This window comes from Melopsittacus undulatus, chromosome 7 (assembly GCF_012275295.1).
Source record: "Melopsittacus undulatus isolate bMelUnd1 chromosome 7, bMelUnd1.mat.Z, whole genome shotgun sequence".
In the NCBI taxonomy this organism is placed as follows: Eukaryota; Metazoa; Chordata; class Aves; order Psittaciformes; family Psittaculidae; genus Melopsittacus; species Melopsittacus undulatus.
In genome coordinates, this window is record NC_047533.1 from 48,057,907 (window position 1) to 48,076,896 (window position 18,990).

The 18,990-nt window shown below is 36.3% G+C and overlaps 1 protein-coding gene across 1 annotated transcript in view; it reads left to right on the plus strand.

Moving 5' to 3' along the window:
• Nucleotides 1–18,990, plus strand: part of CCSER1 (coiled-coil serine rich protein 1) — a 446,682-nt gene that overhangs the window by 392,477 nt on the left and 35,215 nt on the right. Inside the window, exon 9 of the mRNA XM_034065046.1 lies at nucleotides 642–725. Coding sequence (XP_033920937.1) covers nucleotides 642–725 — 84 coding nt within the window. The remainder of the gene's footprint in view (nucleotides 1–641; nucleotides 726–18,990) is intronic.

An 18,990-nucleotide genomic window follows, 5' to 3' on the forward strand; every position in this document is an offset into this window, starting at 1 on the left:
TGGGGACAGCTTGCAGACTGCCTCATGAGCCTAGGTTTGGCTATAGACTTAGCTATTAGGTTAATTTTTCCTGCAAGTCAAATTGAGTTTTAGTCAATGGTCACTAAGCAGTACCTATTTTCTTTTCTCCACAGTCAGTACCAGAATTGCTGCTATTTTGGCTGACATGACACAAAAAATATAAGCATGGAAAGGTGCTTTACTTTTCCTGTGGATGTCTGTTATACTTTCTTTTTCTTCCTTTCCAAGATCAAGAACTCCACAATAGCACTTCTAAATTGACATTTCTCTAATGCTGTTTTGTATGAGGGAAATTTTAACACTTCATAATCATTCCTTAACTGAAAAAGAATGATCTGATAGAATCTTCAATAAAAAAAGGCTTAAAAGATGCAGAAAACAATGAAATGGACTTCTGTGCAGGGAGCTAATCACACTTCTGTGTAATGTCTTTGGATGCATTAATTTGTTTATGCAGCAACTTTAGAATATGTTATTGAAAATACAACACATGACAAAGAAGAATTGAGTTTCATTACTTGAATGTAATTATCTCACTCTATGTGGAACAGTCTTTTCTTGTCAAGAGCAGAGTAAAAGTGCTAAACCTATTATAACATCTCTTTTGATGTTTTTTGTAGGATGGAATAAAAGATGAATGCTCAGTGCTGAAGCTGCAGCTGAAGGAGAGAGATGAACTCATAGCCCAACTTCGTGAGGATCTTGTAAGCAGGAGAAGCAATTGGTTTTGACTATTGGTGGTTTTCAGTGGTTTGTTCTGGTTTTGGTTTGGGTTTGTTTGGTTAGTTTTTCTCTTTTAAATTAATTTACCTGATAATGTCATTCCAGACCAGAAACTAGAGAGATACAATTTCACACCTGCTACAGAATAGCTAGCCTAGGGCTATGTTAATTATTCAGATAAACACCAAGAACACTGCCTGTGCATTTTTAGGGACATGCCAGCCTCTGAAGTGGCTGCTATCTAGATGCACTGCTAATAGAAGTTTCTTTGAAAAGACTGTGTTGGCAGTTGTCTTGCAGTATCAGAGGCAGAGAAATAGCACAGCACTGTATGCATATGACAGAAATATTAAAGGGCCATGCATGTGTCCTGATGAACTGCAACCATTTCTCCCGTGGGAGCTTTTCATTTGTTCAGTAGAAAATGAAATACCTTTTTTCTCCTTAATAGCTGTCTTTAAATAAAATACTAAATATTCTTATACTCTCTAAGCCTTTCCTTAGTGTATGAGCTACTAATGCTTGAGTATTGCCATTTTAAGGGAAGAAAAGTCTTAAGTGCTGAGATTAAATACGATACAATTGGCAAACAAACACATGAAAATACATTTTATTTTCTTATTAAGGCTGCACTAACATAATTTTTAAATTCCCTTTTTGATGGAACATGATTAAAACATGTATGTCTTCAGTATTTTTAAATAAAGATTTTTCCACCTCCTCTTACAGGTAACTTAGACTTTGCAGAGAAAGCATATAGGGTCACCACATTTAGGAAGGCATTCAGCAGATACGTCTTCTGCATGGAAGTTGTAGATGTACAGGCACCTAAGATTTTGTATAAGCACCCTTTGGGAGGAGAGGTTGTTTCCCTATTTACATCTTAATTATCTGAATCAGGGACTTTCTATGCCTTCCTGTCTCATGTTTAGTGGCTGGCTCAAAACTTGGGTAGAATGAATTCAGGCCCATCCATTACTGCATCTTTTATGAACTAAACAAAACCACCAGCACAAACATCTAAGTTTCAGGTTGCATGGGAAAAACGTGATACTGCTCAAGGATGAAAGATTTCTGTGCTGTATTAACATCTGCAAAATAAATACAGGTCATCAATATTCTTTGTTTCATATTTGGTTACATTAAGGAATGATGTATTATGTAATTATTATCTAAAATTAAATGACAAAATGGGACACAGAGAACATCAAGCTTCTGCACAGTCCTGGAGCATTAATTTTATATCCGTCTAGTTTGGAACATATGCTACTTAACTGGTCGACAGTTTTGTCAGTGTAAAATTATGCTGTATTGATACAGTGAGCTGTAGCTCGCTTGCTGTTAACTTGTCAGAGTTCATCTGTATATATGTCAGTTGCAGAAAGAAGTCCCACAGGGAATTTAGTTCTTGCTCCTCATAAGAGCCAGAAAAGTATATCTTTCTAGGGCCATGAAATAAGTATTTCCATGTGATTGGAAGTAAGTGTCAGTGATTTAGTCTATGAGTTACTGACTCTGAACAAAAGAGATTTCAGGTGGGATCCTTGAGACCACAATAAGTGAATTGAAAGTAAGTTATGAGGGGGACTCAATGTGTCTCATTTACTCCTGTTGAGCTAAATAAAGCCAGACTGGGAGATGAATATGTAGTAGGTGCCCACAGGATTGGAACAAATGGTTTTGTGCGTGAGGTGTGCAAGTATGAAGTCAATATGCTAGTTTTGGCCATCTGTGTATTTTTTTAATCTATACTGTTTCCTGCGATACTATGTATCTGTAAAAAGTTGGGGGTGTTATTTCTTTGTTTAGGGATGTGGTGTAAGAGCTGCCAGGATTTCTAGAGGAGCTAGAATTAAAGTGCCAGGAAAGTGAAAGAGATCAGTAAAAACCACACTTTGAGCTTGTGCCAGAGCTGAACGTTTTGACAGTCTTTTGCAAAAAAAAGTGACTGTATCTTTTTGTCAGTGTCTGCTTATTGAAGGACCTGAGCAATCTAACAAGGGAAGTACCCACTCATCTTAGGCTTTTCTTAAGTTAGGCAGCTATGGAATAGCTCTTTACAACTGTGATTTTGATTTTAAGCATCTAGAAGTCTCAATATAATTAGTGAGCCCCTGTTGTTTCCCTGATGCCTGTAATGAGACTGTATGAGGCTGAGGATGCAATTTGAAACCCTCTGAAGAGCAGCAGGGCTTCAGTCTCTCTGGCCACTGCCTCTTGGACTGCACGTCCAGTGTTCTCATGGAAGACCCCACCACTGCAGTGCTACTGAATACTGAGGCCCACCAAAAGGGTACAGCCAGGGTTCCCCCTCTGGTTTGCTCTGGGGCCTTTTGCAGGGTCACTCCAAGTGCTGGGCAGTCAATGTTGATCCCCTTTCTGTATTTCTCTGCCCTCCCAGTGGGAGCTTGATGCAGTTTTCTTCTCGTTGCTTGAGTGGACGATTCAAGGGAAGTAAGCTCTGGGTTTAGAGCTGTTAAAAATTAAGTGCGTTTGAAGTGCAGCATAGAAGATGCTGATAAAAATGTTTTCTTCACTTGTAAAAATCAGCCAAAAATTGAATCACAATATGATTTAGTATTCTGCAAATCCTACAGTTATTTATGTGTAAGACTGTAAATGTTAGTAAAGTCAAAGTTTACAAAAGATAAGTAGAACAGTAATTTTTGGGTAATAAAACTGTGTATCTTTTCACCTAGCTACAGTTCATTACAGACATGAGGGATAACTTGGATGGAGTACTTGATAGATAACTACTATTTTTATTCTTGTATCTTAGGGCAATCCATGTTCCATTGTCATTCTGAATATGGAAATATAACAGTTGTAAATACAGCCTACCTGTCTTGAAATCATGGCATCATGATGTTAATTCAGAGGTAGCACTTTAACATAAATATCTGTTTGAATGGGAGTCCATTTTATACTTCCCAAGAGAGTATTTTCCCAATGGAAATACCCACTTTCCGTTAGATTTTCAGTTAAGTTGGGTGTTTGCATGCAGATTTTAAACCCTTGGTTAATAGTTTTTCTGCTCACTCTATCACTACTGTAAAGTGAACTTCAGGTAAATTTTGGCTCTTGAGGAGCTTTGTTTCTTTAGTTTTTCTAGAATTTTCTGGTAGTCTTCCCCTTCCCCCTTTATCTTCATTAAAAAAAAAAAAAAGAAAAAATCATATACTTTTCAAAAAGCATTTCTACTACATTTGAGTGCATTATGAAGAACTTGGACAGAGCTGAGGGTGGAAAATGTCCATGGATTGCAAGCTGACTTGCTTCAGAGCACTGCAACCGTTCTTTTTCCTAATTGCTATCTATCTCTTGAAGGGAGAAAAGGATAAATTTTTAAGGAATTAAAACGGGGATTTAGATGTTCAGGACAGGAGGCAGGTAGAAAGGATGAAATGCAAGAAGTCCTCACCTCTGAGCAAACAAAACACTTGTAAAAGTAGTCCCTCACAAACCTTATTATTTGTTCTCTTTTTGGTGGTAATTTTGGATTGACCTCCTTGATCACCAGAAATGCATGTCTCTGTCTTTGGAAGGATAAATATAGGTAGACAGAGCAGTGGGATTAATTATTCTCTCATCTCCTGAAAAATATCTGCTTCTGAAACTGGCAGAGAGTTTGGTTTCCAAGATGTCAGGTGCTCAGAAGTGCTCTAAAGCTGCTTGGAAATGGGGAACTTGAGCAGTAATGTCAAATTTGGGTTCATAGCATCACTTTGCTTTAAAGCTGCACTCATTTGTGACAATATCCTCTTATCCAGAAAATGGAAGAAATAAAGTGAATCTGTTCTGCAGTGTTGGGTAAAAGGTTTGCTTTTGGTAAAAGTACTTGCTTCCTCTTGTTCTCTCTCTCTCCACACCCTAAAATAAACAAAATGAGTCTCAGTTTTCATTGGGCTCAGGTTTTTTGAAACCTCAGCTGTCTCCTACCCGCCTCTACCTATAACTGCATCTTCATGTGCATTTTCCCAAATAAATCTTTTTCTGTTGCAGTGTGAGCATTTTAGAATGACATTAAGCATAAAATATTTTCATGGTATAGTGGCAAAAATAACTGAGTGCTGCTTACATTAACATTTATTCTACTGCTGTCATTAGTACAGCGGCATTCACACTGAAAAATGAGCGTTAACAACATTATCCTTTCAACCTTGATTTCCCTGTGTAACTTGAGTGTGTGTTGTGCCATCAAAATAAAAAATGTAGTGAGGTGGTTGGGTGGATTATGAGTGGAACTGGAGGCAAAGTTAGGTCAGGAAATTAATCCCCCTTATAGCCCAGCTGTTTGAGATATTTTTCTGCTGTGGAAGTGCCTCTTTATCAAATATTAGACCTTTTACATTTATGGAGTAGCTGGATACAATGCTAGCTTTACCTTAAGATGTAGGAATTAATGCTTCAGGACTAGAAACTCTGGAATTGGCTCAACAAAATAAATCCTAAATATGAATTCCTGCAGGGTAGAATGATGGCAAGCTTAGCTCTTTTCTGTAGGTTTATTTTAGTAATGGACAATTAGCCAGTTGCTGCAGTTTTGAAGTTTCATGAAGATGAGTACTTGTTATCCAGCTTTGAAGTGTAACAGAAAGCCTGAGATGCACTTGAATCCTGTTGATGAATGGTTTACTCTTGGATTAAGTGTAAAAATCACCTCAAAATGTAGTTGTGCCAATAGAGATGCATTGGATTGTTTTGTTTTGAAAGGTGAAGTGTGATATTTTGGAAAAATAAATTGGTGAACTTAGGGTGAATACAATTTTTTGAATTGTTAGGGAAAATACAATTTTTTTCAGTCTATTTTCAAAATTTTTAAACAATTATCATTGAAGTTTTAAAGAAATTAAGTAATTCACATTCAAAAATAATAATAGACCTTATATTTGAAAAAAAGAATAACTAGATTAATCATTACACTTATTACCCACTTCCTCTATATTCTGCTGGTTTGTAGTTGCATTTCATGTTGGCTCTTTTATGAGGGGATATTACAGACCCATGGATTTTCTTATAATTTACATAAGAACAGGCAGTTGTAAGTACTATCAAATCAGTTATTTTCCTCATATTTAGGAAACGTTAAGAGCAGAAAAGAAATAGATTAGATAAACATTATTAAAATCTTAGCCTTCTTTCTCCCTTTTTTTTACAGGAGAGTTAATTGCATGTATTCCAGGAAAGGCTTATCTGAGCTGTAATTACTCTCTCAATGAGTTCCACAAGACAGACATGGAGTGTAGAAGTGGCAATATCCTATGACACACAGTGTGGATTAGGTTCCAGTTCCCTTGATGGGAAGCTGCTAGTCAGATAGAATCTTTAATTTTCCTTGGCACTTGTGGAGGTGATCCTGCGTTTGAAGTTAAGTCCCTGTCATGGACTATTGTCATATCGTGGTGTTCAGCATAGATAAACAATTACGTCACTGCCATAGTCGTGTCTTCCTAGTCTCAATGAGATTCTGCTCCTGAGTACTTTGTAAAAATAACATTGCAGAAATAAGCAAATCTGAAATACAAGGTTTGTCCAAAGCCTCCCTTGAGAGTTGAGGCTTACACTCCTATAATAATAATGCACCATACATGCATGTCGTTGGCAGCAGTGTCACTTGTAGATTGCTGCCTTTATGAGTGTTAACGTATGTCCTTGGAGCTCTGTGGAGTTAAGTTGCTCTGCCTCACCTGAGGGGCTAACTGTAGGAGTCCTCACCCAAGACTTGCAAAGGGAGTTTGCGTGGTGCAAAACAGGATTTGTACAGAGGCTTCTTGGGTAATTGAGGCAAAGGAAAATCTGTGTTGTTTTATAAGTGTCTAGGAATAAAAGATGTGAGGAAGGTAGCAAAGAGCCAGTGGCATTTTTGTATAGTTTTAATTGCTCAGAATCCTAGACTTTTTAAATTCATTTTGCATTTTTCGTATATTCATACACACAGATGTGTACACACGTAACTATATATGAATATGTATATGTAGATACACAGAAACATGCATGCATTCACACACACACATGCTGTCTCTCTTATTCAGTATGCTTCTTGGTAATTAGTTTCCACTCAAAGATTGCTAGTTTTTATTTAAAGAAGATTGTAGAAGGAAAGTGGGCTAAAAACATGGACATTTACTGTTGCTTGACATGGCACTATGTTCCTGATACTGGATGAATTCTCAGAAAAGTACTTAAGTTTGAGCTTGCATGAAAACAACTGCTGTCAGTATCATCTAAAGACATGCTATTGCATTATATGTGTTTATAAGAGCAAAATGAGTGATGCTGCTAGAAAAACAAATGCACATATGCTGGAAAGCTTGTTTTACTTCAGTTTAATTTGTATGACTTAACAACTTCAGTATGTTGCTAAAGGCATCTGTGTGACATATTTTTACTGTAGGCATCTGATGGGGATGAGGTTCAGATTAATAAGTGTGTTATACTCAGCTCTGCACAGCAATGTATAATCAATCAACTGGTACTGTTGTTTCTTCCAGTTATTAATTTTCTGTTTGGGGAGAGAGTTTTGCTTTTGAAGATGTGGGGATATCTGTCAGTGCAGTTCACTACAGATCTAATATAAGAATAATGTTTTGCTTGCTCTTTTTCATTTCCGCCTCCCCTCTCCCCAGTTATAATTCAGTGTCTTGTCCAGTTTTCTCAGTTTTCTTTGCTGTACCTGGGCACGATTCACAGGAAAGTCTGTGTGTACGCACCGCTGTAGCAACCATCACAAATGAAGAATTATCTCTATTTTAATAGCAAAAAGGGTGGGTTTTTTTTTTTGGGTTCTTTTTTTTTTGGGGGGGGAGGGTTGTGTTGGTTTTGGTTTTTGCAATCTTGTGAAGTTCTGTAAGGAAAGTGTTACACAGTTCCATTCCTCAATGAATAGTGTTTTTTCCATCACTCACAGTGTAGTCCACCATTTAAGTGATTTTTTGTCTATAAAGGGACATTTTTAGAAAAGAAATATAATAAACATGCATTTGAAAATATTGATGTAAGCACTGGGAAACTCTTAAGACAGTGAGAAGCTGGACTGCAATCTCTGTCCTTTCCTAAATAAGTAGCCTAACAAGAAATTAGCTGTATTAAATTGTTAGATCTCACTAACATTGCTTCACTGAAACGGACTCCATAGATTCTCTCCAAGTTTTGTATGTTTGGGTTTTTGTTTTGTTTTTTTTTTTTTTTTTCTCATCCTCTTATTACTTCATTTCAGTTTGTATGCAAGGAAAAAAATGTTACTTGAGGTATAAGAGATTTCAGAGCTTTTATTTAACCTCTTTTTCAAAGACTGAAAGTGTTTTCATTGAAGATGCTTCTTATTCTCTGGTATGGTGAATATTGCACGGGTCAAAGTGTGCTCAAACACTCAGGTTCTCTGCTTTCCTCAAGACACGCTCTTTAGTGATTTTAAGTTGTGTTTACAGCTGCAGCTTGTAAATGGAGTTTTACTGTAATTTTCATTGAAGGTACTGTTGTCTCATTCATCTGTGTGAAACCTTAGCTCTGAAATTGGGAAAATATTTGTTACCTCTTCCAGGCTTTGAGTAGCAAAATTGTCCTTTTCCATAGCTGTTTTAAATTGATTTGGTCTGGAGGCTGGGAAGTAGAAGTAGTAGAGAGATCAAAGTGAGAAATTTTCCCATGCTTGGGATAACTGAATTAAATAAAATAAAAGATTGATCTTCTGCATCTGAGTAGCTAATCAGCATCTTGGATGTTCTGTGTTTTCACTGGAACGGACAAAGGATGCTGATGCTGGATAGCTCCTGGAAATGTTGCCATTTATTCCTGAGAATTTAGATAAGTTTGTTTTCCTCCTTCTTTGGGTTTTGTTGTTTGTTTGTTTGGGGATTTTTTTTTTATTTGAGCACAATAGAAATCTAACAGCAAGACGGAGGTTTTGCTCACAGAACCAAGCCTCTTTCTTCTATCTCGCTGCTTAATGCTCCACTTTGTGTCTTTCTTCTGCTGATTGATACCTGTGTCTATCTTCATCTTTTGAAATATTGTTACCTCTTATTTTCTATGGAAACCACATGCAGTGTGCAGTTCTAATGCCTCATGCATGTTTTATCTGTTGTTTGAGAAGCTTGACTTGATGCCCAATTCTGGTTTTTGGGAGGAGATTGCTATTTGCAAGCTCAGTCATTTGGATTGAGGTTCAGCTGTAGTATCTTTGACTCTGGATGAGATTTCACCAGTATCCCAATATAACAAGGGGATGGCTCTGTGGCAGAGCTTTCAGAAATTACCTGCTTATTACTCTGCATTTAATCTGGAGGCTTGATGAGATAAGCAGTGGCATGTACAAAAATGTTTTGTCACTTTTCAGGGAGGAGGCAGATGACTGAAGCTCATTTATGTTTAATGGTAGTAAAAAGTGCCATGAGGGATATAATTGAAAAACACTGTGTTACAAGACTATATACTAAAGTCAGACTAGTGTCCTAGCAGAAAGCTAGTGTCGTGGTTTAAACCAAGTCCCCCTACTCCCGGAGAGTTAGGAAGGAGAATCCAAAGAATGTAGCCCCCACGGATTGAGATAAGAACGGTTTAATAGCTAAGGCATAACACAAAACCCCTACTGCCATTTACTACTACAAATAATAATGATACAGCAAACAGCAAGTGAAAAGAATACAACACCCCACCAGCCACCGACCCATAACTCACTCCACCCTGCCTGGCCGAGCACCATGTGCTTCCTCCTCCATTTTCCTCCACAGCCCCCACCCTCCAGCCTTCTCCTTCCCAGTATCCCATCCTGGGCATCACGTGCTATGGTATGGAATACCTCATTGACTAGCCTGGGTCAGGTGTCCTGTCTCTCCTTCCTCCCGGACTCCCCTCCCACCTGGCTGGAAAAAAAAACCTTGAACAAAAAACACCCTCAAAACATGCTCAAACCATGACAGGTAGTTTAACCAGATGAGAGTTTTATGCTCCTTTGAATCTGGATTTAGAAGATAAAAAGGTAACATATGGTCATCATCAGAAAATTGGTAAAAACAATGAGCTTACTGACTTTTAACCAAATATTGTATTTAAATTACAAGGAGAAAATTGCTACTCCTTAATAGTAAGTTAACTTAATCTCACGTTATACATTTATTTTGCTTGTCTTGGTTTTTAATTCTGATTTTTTTTTCTTTTTTCACTGTTTTTTTTTTGTATGGCTGTAAAATAAAAGCAGTCAACTCTTTTCTTACTTTTCTTCATTGAGTTCAGAATATAATGAAAATATATCTTAGCTTTGGTGGTGGTTGTGTATATGTGTCCCAAGGTATTGTTTATGAATTATTCAGTATGTTTGAAATGTGCTTAACATATTTTGGAGTTTTCTAGTAATAATGCAAGACATTTATCTTACATTTACCAATTTGAGTTACAGATTATATTGTTTATCTCCAAGGGAGCTCTTGTGATTTACCAGAAGAATAATAGAGTTTGCAGGCTATAGTACTTATCAGAATTCACTTATTATCAACACAGGACTTTATAAAACCAGATTTTCTCACAGTGTGATATTTTTGTTCCAGTTTACAAATGAAGGTTTCACCAAACAATACCAGTTGGGCAATAGGATGCTCTATCATTACAGATTTTGAAAGAACAAATGGAGCTTATTGTGCTAGTAGTATGATAATGAGAAAAAAAAAACAAAACAAAACTATCTTTTATATAAACTTGCTTCAGTCTGGTTGGTCTTCTTGTGGAGGAGTTCAGATTGATAGGCTGGAAAAGTAAAAAGTGGTGCAATTAAAGGATAATCTACAGCAGCAGGAGAGCTCATTTTATTTTTCAGCTGAACTGTGTTTGTCATTTTCAAAAGCAGAATGACAGACTGTGAAGAGGGAAAGATGGTATAGAGAAAACAGGATTTTTAAACTGTCACTATATTCTCCTTTTAGAACCACTGCAGATATGTGTGTCCAGCCTATAGTGTTTGTTTTGTAAATGATCTTCACTTAGCCAGTGTCAGTGAGGAAGTTTAGATCAATTTCTGGAATTTTGTGGAATTGATTTTGTTGTCATGTTTAATTTATGGGAATGGAAGTCAGTTCTTAAGGGATGAAGATGTTTTCTTTTTTCTTTCTTCCCCTCTAGTGCAGAACCATTGAGATTATGTGATTCAACAGATCCTTTCTTTCTACGCTCAAGTAGCTTAAAACATCTTCTCTAGTACTATTTGGTCTTTATTTCTCAAATCAGAGATAGTAATGTATGTCTGTCTCTCTTGATTTGACCTGAAATTCATGGACCGTTCCGCTTAGGGAGCAGAATTTAGAAGTATCCAAACAGAGAGCTTTTTCAACACACATCCTTATTACCAAAATGTTTTTCTGTGGAATCATGTAATCATATGGAGCGGGATAGAGTATGGTAGTTCTTAACCACTAAGGTGACAGTTAACTGGAAAGTATAAAATGTATATAACCTGTAGGGAATCAGGAAGCTGCATGTCACGTGCACATCCAGTTCTCTGTTTGTGTAGAAAGGAAGAAACCTGGAAAAGTCACAAAGCCAAGGTTGTTTTTCATAATTCTTGAAACAAGTAGTGAGCAATGTCTGCAGAACAAGGAGTCTTTAAGAATTTATTTCCTAAGAAACTGGTCTGACAAGGAATACATAAAATTCAGAATGGGAAGCAGCAGATACAGCCAAGACCTAGGAATGATCATGTCAGACTTGTTGATAGAGGCAGTCAAACGAACTGCAATTCTGACTATGAACAGTGATGAGCTCCAAGTGTTTTAAGCTTGGGCCATTCTGTCTTTTGCTATGCACTGTTTGTTCAATTACTGTGTTCAGTTGAAGATGAATCCCTATCCAGTGCCTATTGAGCTAAAAAAAACAGCATCAAAGACAGCCGTTGCCCTGTAACACCAGGTATAGAACATGAGACCTAGGGCAATTTATTAGCTCTCTCATCTTCCAGCAGGCTCATATAGCAAATTCTAAAGTGCAAATCATCCAATGTTCACTTTTTTTGGTCTCTTTGTCATCTCACTATTTATTGGAACACTATACTATGTAGTTACTAATACTCTGTAGGTGTTAGCATGGAGGCTGGAAATAGTGTTTAAAAAAGGTACCAAAATAATACATGCAAATAAAAACTGTGTGTAGCCTACCAGGGAGGCTAATTAAAAACTGCTAGAACAAAAGTAGGTAGTTTAAATTGAATTATAATTTAGGTAAGAAGGACGTCAGGTTTGCTCAAGTCCTGCATCCTGACTCAAAGCAGGATTCAACTACAAATTAGACGAGATTGTTCAGGGCCTTTTCTAGCTATGTGTTGAAATTCTTCAGGGACCAGATACTCTGCAGCCTCCTTGGATGAGCTATCTAGCCCGTCTTGTAAAGATTATCTGTTTTCTTGTGTCCAGTAGGAGTTTCTCACTGCAATATGTGCTGTTGCTCTTGGCCTTTCTCTACTCCCATCTGAGAAAGAGATGTCTGCTGCTTCTCCATGCCCTGTTTGAGAGTGGAAGAGAGCAAATGGATCCCACTTAATCCTTCCTGTTTCCAGACTAAAGAAACCCAGTTCCCTTAGCCTCTTCTTGTCTGTCATTTGATCCACCATCTTAGTGGCCTGCACCCTCTTCACATCGTATCCAAGGCTCATTCAGTCACCACAGTACTGAGAAAAGAAGGCTTGGGGAGGGGGAAGAGCTCCAGCCATTTTCTGGTTGTGTCCTTGGTATGGTAGCCCAGTGTACTGTTAAAATTCTAGCCTTAAAGTCTGAGCATAAATCATATTATTATTAAATATTATAATCAAATTTTATTATAATAAAATTATTTACATTATTTTAAGGAGTTCTGAGCCAATTGAAAATACGATCCTTCTGTCATGTGGGTATTGTCAAAAAATCTGGCTAGTTATCAGACTCCTAGCCTGTCTTCTTATTTAAGAAACTGTTTAAGAAGAAACTATTTAAGAAACTTATTATTTAAGAAACTGTAAAATACAGATTCAGGCGAGGACAGGGAATTGTGAGCATGTGCAATGTATTGCAGAATAATAGTTTTGTATCTATATGTATAGTGCAGGCACTGTTTTTTCGCTTGGGAAAGATGCCTGAAATCTAAGTTAATATTCAAACATGAGACTGAGGCATTAATGCCTCTCAGTTATAATAATCACAAACACCTTTTCTACCAGATACTGTAGTGTTTCCTTCTCTGAATAGATTAATGTGTTTAAAAATAAATAAGCCAAACACAGGAAAAGGAAGACTTGGACAGGCCTCTATTCTTCTATGAATACTGCTTTGCTTATGGAAAGGGTTAAATACACTGTATTATGATTGTTAGATGCACTTTTAAGTAAAATGGTGTTTCTAACATTTGCTGTCAGTCTGTTTGGAAATATAACTAAATCCTAATAGAATAGGGCTTCTTCTTTCAATGCAAATAAGTTCAGTGTTAAGTTCTACTTTAAAAAAATACCTTCTGAAATGATCAGTGGCATGTCAGAGAAAATCTGAGAAGCTAGATAAGAAGAACAGGGTTCTGCTTCAAGCAAGCGTATATCAGTTGCATTGATTTTTGTATTCGTCTAGATTTTAATTACAATTGCATTTTTAGCCTCCTTAGCCATCCAGAGGCCTTTGGGAAAGGGTAAGTATAGATAAAAAAAAATAACACTTTTTATCATAAGCACCAAATATTGTGTCTTAATATTGTTCTCTTATGTTATTTCCTACACTGCTTTATTGATGTAGCTGAGGCCTGGTTTTGAGGATCATCACATGAAAGGGTCAAGTCCAACCTGCTTTTTCGTTTAATCTTTCATTAGGTTGCTTAGGCTGTACGAAAGGTGGATATTAATTATAAATGATGATTTGGTGATACAGATATGTTATGTTAACAGTCATCTAGTAAATAGTAAGGACTTTGATCCACTGTGGGTTTTAGCTAGATTTGTTTTTATATGATTTACAGGTGAAATACTTTGATGTTTCTACTGTCTAGTATTCTTCCTCTTAAATGAGAAACCTATGGAGAAGCTTTAGGGTTGTGGTATGAGGTTTGGGGTGGGATTTTTGTTGTTTTGTTTGCTTTTCTTTGTCTCAAGTGTAAAAGTTAAAGATTTTTTTATCTGGTATAAAATAAAAGAATATCCCACAGTAATAGAATTGATCAACACAAGGAAGGTTTTTTAGAAAGGTAAGGAAGTTACACATCTTTCCCCGGAGAGTTGCTGCCAGGTAGCTACTGGTGCACAGGAAGAGGCTTTTGTGTGAGGTAATTTTTGGAATGCTTTTCAGGCTTTTATGTATACGTACACTAGTGTTAACTAGAAGTGTCAACATAAAATATTAATAAAAGTTTGCTCCTTCAGTTTGCTGATCGCCTCTTCATAGCTGTGTTGTACCCTAGGTCAAACCTGTAGATCAGCATCTTTAAAGGTGTGTTAAGTCCTCTCAGGTTACAGGTTACATAAGTTTAGCTCTGTAAATATCTTAGTGTTTCTTGATCATCTTTCTTAGTAATTATGTTAGGCTGCAGAATTAGAAATATTTATTGGTGAAGATGTTTAAAGAAGTATCAAACCCAATTACTTAACACTTTGTTATGACTTGTTTTTGGGGTTGTTTTGGTTTTTTTTTTTTTTTAGAGCTCTCTTTGTCTTTCATGGTGCTTGAGTCCTTGTACTTTTATACACTGATGTGAGTAAATAAAACATAAAATAATACTCCAGAGCACTCTAATGTTGCTGGTTTTCCACTAGGCACTGAGTGAAGTAGTCCCTGAATTGTACTATAAATAGCGCTGTACTTCTCAGAAGGCATGGGAATAGAATTTTGTACTTATGACTAATTAATGCAATAGAGAATGATCATGTACAAGGAGACAACTTTCACAGCTCATCTGTTTTTATGCTAAAATAAGTGAAAATAACTGTCCTTCCTTTTTCTGTGAACTGTTGCTGCTTTGGTTTTTCATATATAATTATTATAAGAGAATTGCATGGACAGGCTTATGGCTCTTAGCTGTTCAAAAAACACTTTTTTAAATTCCAGATGTTGGCTGCACATCAGCATGTACATTGGACTTGATTCCCTACTGTGTCTGCTTTGAACTTAAATATGGTATAGAAAACAAGTTGATAGCATCCCATTCATTGGGGTCAGAGCCAAGGTACTGTCTTATTCCACTGTAGGGCTCAAAGTAATAATGCAGTCATTTCCTTTGGGGCTGGCACAAGGAAATGTTAAGTTATTTTTTGTTTCTTGCATAAGGTTGGGAAGCACTTAAATCGTGCCATGAAAACTCTCACATGTAGGCTTCATTCCTGGCAACAGCCTTTTGTTGCATTAATACCCGCATATGTTGTTTAGCAGAGGCAAGAAGCCTTTTACAGTAATAGGCAAATAAACAAGACAAATTCTCAGTGAGAGCTTGTCTTCCATAATAATGATTAAACAATTTTCTAATAAAAAAAAGAAAAAAGCCAAACACACCCCCCCCTTCCCCCCATATCCTAATGTTTTTTGACTTAGTTTTTCTCTGCAAAACTTTGGTGTTAAATGATAAGAGGACAGAAAGCTCTAATTTCTGCTCATAATGATTTTTCTATCACTAAGGGCTAGGTCTTCAGCCAGGTGCTGATGAGTGTAGCTACTTGATGTGCTGATGACCTGTGCTGATTTACAGCAAATCCTGTCACTGTCTAGAGGGGGAAAAGTGTAAGTATCAATTTTGTAGAAGAATAATAAAATTCTTCATTTATTTAATAATATGGTTTTGATGGACATGTAAAGATTGTTGGCAACTAACTTCATCATTCATTAGATCAGATTTTGTCTTTTGATTTAAAGATGATTTATGTACTGCACTGGGAATAGAATAGTGTACAGAAGGCCAGTGTTAACAACATTGCATGTCTCCCTTTGTGATTAATGGTGTGACCTCCTTAATCAAGTAACCAAAAGAACAAGATGTTATTTTTAACATTAGGCTGGAAATGGAGAAAAGGGTCTACAATGCCATATTCAGTCTCACACGCACAGAATACCTCCCACCCTTATTTGTACAGAAAACTGAAAACTAATCTTTCTGAAGTAAATTGTAACAGTGTCTCTCAGACTTCACAAAGTAAAAATGGAAAAAAAAAATAGGAGATTTTTGAAGAACTACTAATCTTTTTGTTTTCTGAGAACTTTTTTGGTTTATGGTAGCTGAAGTACTACCATACCATAGCAGTTATGAGTGCATAACATAACAGTAGCAGTTATGAATGCAATCTCAAAATCAACCAGAATGGCAAGTGGCCTTTAGGGCAGATTTGAATAAATTGGTTTTGAATGGTAGAGAAAACTTCTCTTGTATTCACAAGGTTATCTGTTGAAGGTGATTATTACTGTCCCTTTCACTGCAACTTCAGTGAATCCTGTAATATTTTTGTCAACAACAGGAATCAGAAATGCATTAAAACACATCTAAGCTTAAAAGAAACTTAGGTAGGAAATTACTTTGAATGTTTTTTAGGTATTAGAATCAGCTTAGAGGGATGTTTCTGTTGTACTGGGGGAATTGAAAAAAAAGGTTTACTATGTCAGAATATGTTCGCTTTGACAGAGGAGTCATCAAAAAGCTACATCTGGCATGACATTTGTTTTTATGGAAAGAATTTGAATATTACTCTTGTTGCAAATGTCCACCAAGGCTTTCGGGAGAAGGAAAGAAAGAATATTTGTGCTCTTTTGTATCTCTTTTTTAACATGGTCATCCAAACGAGGCTCACTACCAAAACTCAGTTATTGTCTTTATTAATTTGGTAGGATAATTTTTATTGTTTATTTTTTTTTTAATATTTTTTCTATTTTTTTCTTTTCCTTTTTTTTTTCCCTTGGAGCAGAGGTAGTTTAAGTAGGAAGAGCAGAGCACAGTTTTACAGTTTAATAGATAGGGCATTTTTTGTATATATACAGAATATACTGTAACGAGTACCTAGAGAGATATAAAGCCAACTTTGTAAGGAGAGATCTGCAACATGGTGTCACAGGGGTTTAAAACAGTACATTACCCTTTAAGCTTTAGAAGATGGAGTTCCAAATGATCGTCTGAGAAGCCCCCATGGTCTATTTAACACAAGTTATTTTTAATAGTTCTTTAAAAAGTATGGCTGAACATACCAGGACATTCTTTTAAAATACTGTTAAAAATAATGATAAGCTCTACTTAAACCACTGTGGGGACCTCTCTTCTTCAGCAGGAATGAAAGCTCAGCAGTTCTAGACTTTTTGTGAGCAGTTCCGCAAGGATTTAATACTTCTCTGCAGATGACTTGTGAAAGTGAAGGTTTTTTTCTGTCCCTGGTGCCAGGCTCCTTAGATTCTACAAATTTCAGTGCAACCTTTTATGTAGTAGATAATTTTTATTTTTTTGTTATTTTCAGGGGTTTGGAAGAGTTCATAAGGAGAATAAACTGATGGCTTATTTGATCTCCTTTGTAAAGCCATCATTTTTTAATGGACTTTTATAACATTTCTGGGAGAATGGCAAGGTTATAAATCTGTTCATTTGAAAGTTCAGAATACCCCAAGGTCAGTAAGGCAGGTCTAGTGGCTTGTAGCATCTTTGGTGTCCTGTGTATGACCAAAGTAACACTCAGTTTAAAATTGTTTTGAAGGTCTCAATGGAAAAAAAAAAAAAAATTAAAAATTTGCCTTATTTGAAGACAGAAATAATTTTTAAGTCAGAAACTGTGTTAAATTCAAAATCAAAGTCAAGGAAATGCATTTGTGATTTCTGTTTGAAGGTGTTTGAAACTTTCAGAATTAACTTTTTATAACTTTTTTCTCATCTTCACATTTTTCTTTTTTAAACCTGTCACAAGAAAAATTATGATGATTTTTTTTTTTTTTTATTTTTTCACCATAGGCAGGTTTCAAATCACTGTTTATGTGAACAGTAATTTACAGCCAGGGAAGTTCTCTGCTTTACATGTGTCATGAGTCTGTAAAATGTCTGTTTCTGTACTGCAGAGTAGGTCTTACCAGCATGAGTAGGAATGGATCTGAAGATTAAAGCAGTTGGTTCCAATGATCCAGTATGTTCTCTATGCAGTTTCATGGGCTTTTACATCTGGTCTTTTGTATTTCAATCCTTCATTAGGAGTTGAAGCATAAAGAGTGTGTTCCTCAGAGACATGGTTTTGTTTAATGTGATTTGAAAGGAGATGACCTTATGCACTCAGAGGCTGTCATCTGATATGAACTCCCTTACCTGAACTCAAATGTCTGTATGGATGCACACCTAGATGGGTTCAAGTTTTGGTGACTTATTTTGAGGGATTTAGCTAAATGGGTTGTGTGCAATTTTTGCATCTGGAAGTGTGACCTAGTACATGTCATGGAATAAAGTGGAAGTGAACTTCTCACTACACTAACCGTGATGCTTCTGTGGTTCCTGTAAAAAGATTTAAAGACTAACATCTTTTACTCTAATCTTGGAGCTATGATATGAATTAAACGAATTAATAATTAATAATATTAAATGAATTAATACGAATTCAAGAGCCACCTTGGATGAGCAGCTAATAATGGTTGTATTTAATTTTTAAGATGATCTGAAGTGCATTGTTTGAACAAATTTAACATGGGATGTCTGGTAGACTCTAAAACTTATTTCTTTGATATATTTGGAGAAAGCTTTGTTAGTGTTAAATCTCCGTTCTTTCTCCAAGAAGTGACTGAAATTTCCACTTGAATTTCATGTTTTGTTGCTTTTGGTGACTGCAAATTGCTGGAAGATGCACAGGTTACAAGTGGAAAAATCATTATCACTCCCTTTCAGCATCTAATCAATTTATAAAAATCCTGCTAGTCCCATTATTGTAGCATTTATGCCATTGTGGTGTTGTAGATCTAAAGAGAAAATAGGATCTTGGATGCAGGGTGATAGCATAAAATTTTGCTGTTAAATGAATTCTGTGCTAGTTCATTCATTTAATTCTTTGTGATTATCTCTGAATGATTCATCATATTAAAAACTTCTCCAATTCTGCAATTTCAAGCAAATAAATACCAGTCACTTCTACAAGTTGATGACAAAACTTCTGTTATGTTACTTTAGGTCAGATTTGTCCCATGTCATTATGGATACAAAGAAAACAAATTTTCTGTGGAAGAAGTTTAAGCTCCTTTTTTGATGATTATTGGACTTTGCTCCCATTTAAAGTCCATTTCCTGCAGATAGCTCTGCCATCTATCTCACTGAATGTTGTTT